This window comes from Antrostomus carolinensis, unplaced genomic scaffold (genome assembly GCF_000700745.2).
Source record: "Antrostomus carolinensis isolate BGI_N321 unplaced genomic scaffold, ASM70074v2 scaffold7526, whole genome shotgun sequence".
NCBI lineage: Eukaryota > Metazoa > Chordata > Aves > Caprimulgiformes > Caprimulgidae > Antrostomus > Antrostomus carolinensis.
This window is the reverse complement of record NW_010323858.1, coordinates 67,773-73,370: the sequence shown is the minus strand read 5'-3', so window position 1 is coordinate 73,370 and position 5,598 is coordinate 67,773. Positions and strand designations below refer to the sequence as shown.

Genomic DNA, 5,598 nt, shown 5'->3' with positions numbered 1-5,598 from the left:
TTCTTTCTGCACTAAATCACATTAGAAGTTTAACATCAAATGTAATACACAGTATGCGTGGAAACTTTGTTGATTTCAGTAGAAATTAATGTGGTAAGTACTTGGGACTTCAGGTTTCGCAGCTTAAATAGACATTAATGTAATGCTCAAGTAACAAGGGACAAATTATTATGTCAACAAAAAGATAATGTTTAGAATGTGATACTATAGTGCTTTAAAGGTAGAGAATCTGGAGAAATGAGATCAGGTTTCTTTGATTTCTGGATGATGAAATAAAATGTAATGAAGTGCCCGTGTATTCGTATGCATCATACTTTCAGTGACTGTCTTCATATTAAGGTGTGGGGTTTTTTTTGATTCTCCTGTAGATCAAACTTCGTTTTTTACAATACTCTTCTGAGACTTAGTTTTCTTTTTTTTTCTTTTTTCTTGTATTCCAGTGTCATTATATAAGCATCTTTGACCTAAATAGGAGCGTACAAAGTTCTTGAACGTTAGGATAGTATGGATGCTTTTACTTCTGCATTATGTTCTGTTGTAGATTGGCATACTCTTAGTTATTTTGTTTGTATGCCTTGCTCTTTATCAACGTTTTGTACTAAGCAAGTTGGATGAAACATATGAAATTGGAATTTCTTCCTTTTTTTTTTTTTTCATATGATCAGATACAATTAAGAAATTGAGATTTCTTAGTATTGTTAGTTATAGATAAGATAAGAATGCTTAGTATTCTTTTTGAAAAATAAAATGGCTTTCAAAGGCAGGAGCTGCGATCACTTGCGTGATGTTCTGCCATTCTGGTTTTTCTCTTCCCCTTTCCTAGTAGCACAGGCCACTGTCACAGGCCTAACACGCAGGGCTTTGAATGATAAACCCAGATGTGCTTAAATTCACTGACACAGTTTCTTTTTGCTAATGGCAACTAAATTGCTTCTTTAAAATAAAAGTGAAGTTGCTATTCGAGAAGACCTAATCTTTTATTAAGACCCACTACTTAATAATGATTTTAAAATTAAGTCTTTTCAGAGTTACTTCCCTGTAGCAATAAAGGTTCGACTCTCAGCTGAACTTGTTTAGTTCAATGTGTACTTCAGCCCCACCTTTCTTGCAATATGTCTCATTAAACGTTTCTGTCTGACTAATATACTTGTAACCAAGCTGAGAGCATCAAGAGCTTCAGATACCCTTCTGGCAGATTGAAAGGTTTGAAATCATTAAATAAAATAAGTTTGCATTTTAAAACTAAATATACAAATTCAGTTGTCTTTTTCTGTCCAAACTCTCTGTGATATTAGGCTTTGAATTTTAAGTGCAAAGGGACTTTATGATGCATAAAGTACACATCCATTAACTGGAACATTGAACTTGTACTGGAATACTTTCAAGCTTCAGACTTTCAGTCTGACTTTTTGTTGTTACTCTAAAAATATCTTGCAACAGAAGAAGCATTGTTTCATGCTTAAAATATGGAACTGTTTTTGATTCTTCTGTGTTGCTTTGCCCACTTTCTGTGGCTGTTGACAGTTGCTTAAGAGTTTAAACTCCTTTTTTTGCCGAGCAGTGAGTATTTAATGTGGTGAATGTCTTTTCCCAGAAGCTAATTCCAGTGATGTATCCCATATACACATAAACAAAACAAAAAAAGATCCTGCCCTTGAAACACATAAATAGAAATTACTTCAGTGGTCCTAATAACCTCTATGTATCGTTGTTTTCTTTAGAAATCGGTTGTTTTTTTAAGTAAGCACTACAAGACAACATTATTTTTTTGTGTACTGAAAAAGTAATCCAGAGTTCAGAAACAAATGCCAGAAAGTGTGCAAATAATGTCAAGTACGAGCATAGTTGGCAAAGACTCTGCATTTGGACCTTTTATTCTAATGTTTTCTTGATTTGTTTCTCACTCAATGCACTTCACTGCTTCTGTTACTCAGGCTGTAATGAGTTTTCTTCCCATTCCAGGCTAGTTTCTCCCTTTTCTGGTCTCTCCAGAGTCTGATGAGCAAAAGAATTAAATGTTGATCTTCTGTAATGTGTATATTTTATATGACAGAAGCCCATTTTCTTATTCCAGAGGGCTAGCTGATGAACTACTTCACTTACCATGGATTTTTCTTCAACTCCTGATGAGTGTTAGTAGTAGTGTGAGTGGTTATCTAGTCCTAACTGGACACTTGGCTCCTTCTGTCCTTCTAGATTGTCTTCTCACTAAGTTGGACTGGCTGTGTATTTACCAGTACATGCACACATGTAAGCATTTTAATTTTGAAAGACATGGACTCTTTAAAGGGCAATTATCACTGTGTTGCAATTAAAACAAAGCACCTTATACACAGTCACTGAACCATGCTATAGAGTTCTGTCTACAGTGGCCTGTCAGTTCTGTTGAAAAATAGGATAGGAATGGAACGTAGAAGGAAACTGTTTTTTACAATATCAAACCCACTGCTTTTGGTAATCTTAAAACAGTTTCTTATTACTTAGACATAGTGATGCCTCATTCTGGAAAGTGCTTTCCAGCTGTATGGCTTTCCTCATGCCATACAACTGTTCTCTTTTTCCCCACTCATAATTTCCTTCTGAACTCATCTGTAAAGTCTCATCTTTTTAAAGATGTGGTGAATGTTTTTGTTCATCATTTTTTAGGATGAAACACATCCTATGAAGCAGAATAAAGTTCAGTAAGACTGTCAGTAGTAATGTGTAAGTGCATCTGAATGTTGAATATTCCTGTTTGCAGAGACAGTCTTTCCTTTCACAGTGCTGCGTATGCATGTAAATTGGTACAGTTTGCTACTTGTGCTGTTTTGAAAACTCAGCAGTTTTCACAGAGGTGTTGTGAGATGCATGGTGTGAAGAGAACAGAAACCCCATGTAAAGCAGCCAACAAAATAACCCAGCAGTGCTTATTGTCGTTACAAGCCTTTGCATCCTCTACTTGTCAGTGGGATTTAATTCCGTCTCAACTCAGACCATTGTGTTTGCTCTGAAGTAGCAAAGGAATTATACCTGTTAAGCTCACCTTTTCAGCTTTCTCTGGTAAAGATTCTCCAAAGAGCTTTCCAAGCGTTTTGGTGATGGCTGTACCTGCAGAAGTTGTCACAGAACTGCAGCACCACGGTAACCCAGGACTGCGTCCAGTCGGCTTTTGAGAGTCTCCAGGATGGCGACCCTGCGGCCTCCCTGGGCAGCCTTTTCCACAGTTTTTGATGACGACGCTACACTAGTGGCTGACAAATGTGGTGATTCCTCCATTCCAGTAGAAATGTCCAGGCAGTTTGCAGGCAGAACAATTGCCTGCAGACAGGGTCTGAGCCAGCCAGTAGGTTTAATGCTGGTTGTGTTCTGTTCCATAGCAAATACGCATTTCTTTCTTGTCTTCACTGTGTATTGATCTCTGAGGACTGTCTCATAAACCGGCGGTGCCCTGGGTAGACACGTAGCCCTAGACCAGTCCTATTCCCGTTCTCTCTTCCTGAGGATAGCTGATAGTGGTACCCAGGCTTTTGCCACCTCCTGGTCTCCTGCCCCAAATGCCTTATAAAAGTGCAGAGTTTGCAGCTGTTACATGGCAAGGTTTGTGTACTGCTGCTTTGCTTTCCAGTTCATGCCAGAGCAATGTGGTCAGAGCTAGACTGTTCCAGTCCAGTCCTCATTTGTCTAGGAGGTGTTGTTGGTGCACTTCACCCCATAGTGCTCACAAGGAACCTTTTTCAGCAATAGGATCCTGTAGTGTTAACACTTTAAAAAAAAAAAATCTTAAGCAGAACTGCAGAATTTAAGATTTCTTCTGCTATAGCACAATTTTATGTCAGATAACATTTTTTAAATGCTTTTGAGAGTCTTTTGTTTCACTTTGATATCTAGGTTAAGCGAGAAGACAAAATTGGCTATCTCAGAAATAGTTACTGAGAGAACTTTGTCTGTCCTGTAGTTGCTGTCAATATTGAGACTTAAGGAGTCTGCATTTTTGTTGTTTAACTTGCACTGTTTTGAAGGCTGTGCTACTATTCCTTCTTGTTAAAAATAATCTGAATTCCAACATCTGCACGAAACTCCAGGTTACATGTCTTTCAGTAAAGTAGTTAGCATTCTTCTGGTTTCTAAGCGGCTTACACTGAATGAAGAATTAGATGTGTTTTATGAAGTTTGATACTGACATATACACTGTAAAGGTTTTCATTTTAGTTATCCTCTCTATTCAATAGAAGGATCAGTTAAATCTTAAAGTTCAAGTTCTCTTTTAGGGTATTAGACTCTACAATATCATTACTTTAGTCAGTCATCCTTGTACCTTTTTGTGTCTTAAGGAGAAAAAAAAAAAAGTAGTTTGTTAATCAGATTATGCCTTTCAGTTGCATCCTTAGGTGCAACTAAACTGGGATTTGATTTCCATTCTCAAAGCTTTTTGTGTGTGGTTTTTAAAGCTATTAAGTTGTTTCCATGGTTACTTTGACCACTGAGTAAGGACTCTGGTGTTGATTGATTCTTATAAAACTTCTTTGTCCAGAGGCTACTTGGCAGTGGAAAATGTACAACTCAGAGGTTTTAAAAATAAGAAAGTGGGATTTCACAGAAACTTTCCTTATGTTTTAGTTTGACATTAAAAAACTTGTGAGAGGTCATCTTCCTCCTATTCCAGAACTGTTGTTTGTCTGTTTTACATTGGGGTAGAGACCAAGAAATGTCATGTAAATTTAAAGTATTGTTCCAGTAGCTAAAATATTTGAAATTACTAACCCTTAAGTTAGTAACAAATAATTTTGGGTTTCTGTGTAGATCAACGTGTGGCATCTGGTTATGTTCAGGCATTGTAACAAATCTTGTTTTGGCAGCTATTACTCATGCATTTTTCTACTATTGTTTCCCTAATACTAAGTGGTTGTGTGGAAAGCATAATACAGTACTGTGGATCCCATGAGCTTGTTAATTTTGGGTCTGTCTTGTCATATATGTAGATTCAAGTATCTTACAAAAATTTTGCTGTAAGTTGGATTGAACTGTGTGGATTTGGTCATCAACCCAATTTATACAAAATGGAAAATGCAAGATTAGGATAAATTAAATATACGTGATAGATTCAGAGACTTGAGAAAGGATGATATAAGCACTTAAAATGAAGCTTGCCATCCCACAATGTGTAATTTAACTATAGTCAGCCATAAATAACATGACTTGTGTGGATATAGAATCTCCCTTCCTGTTGTACTACAAGAATAATAAATTTTGTAGGTCCATTTAGAGAGCCCCTAGGACCAACAGACCAAAATCATTTGCCTCTGATTTTGTCCTGTAACTCGAGCTGTGATACAGACCCATGAGCTGTTATAAAATTACATATGCTTGAGACAAGTGCTTAAATATTCAGTTGAACGGGATTGTCTCTGTGGGAACTTGATATCTCACAGTCCTAACTGGGCATGAAGCAACTATTTCTCCTGCTGTGACTCCATTGTATGTGGTGGAGAAGGTGAGCCTCATCCTAGCATCAGCTAGATACAGGGTGTATTTCGATATCACAGAATCACAGCATGGTGGGGTTGGAAGGGACCTCAGGAGATCATCCAGTCCAACCCCCCTGCCAAAGCAGGTTCCCTA

At 37.4% G+C, this 5,598-nt stretch overlaps 1 protein-coding gene across 1 annotated transcript in view; it reads left to right on the top strand.

Moving 5' to 3' along the window:
• The first annotated feature begins 3,163 nt into the window (after positions 1 to 3,163).
• The window catches only part of TANC1 (tetratricopeptide repeat, ankyrin repeat and coiled-coil containing 1), a 49,428-nt gene continuing 46,993 nt past the window's right edge, over positions 3,164 to 5,598 (top strand). Inside the window, exon 1 of the mRNA XM_010170712.2 lies at positions 3,164 to 3,308. Within this exon, the coding sequence (XP_010169014.2) occupies positions 3,164 to 3,308 (145 nt within the window). The remainder of the gene's footprint in view (positions 3,309 to 5,598) is intronic.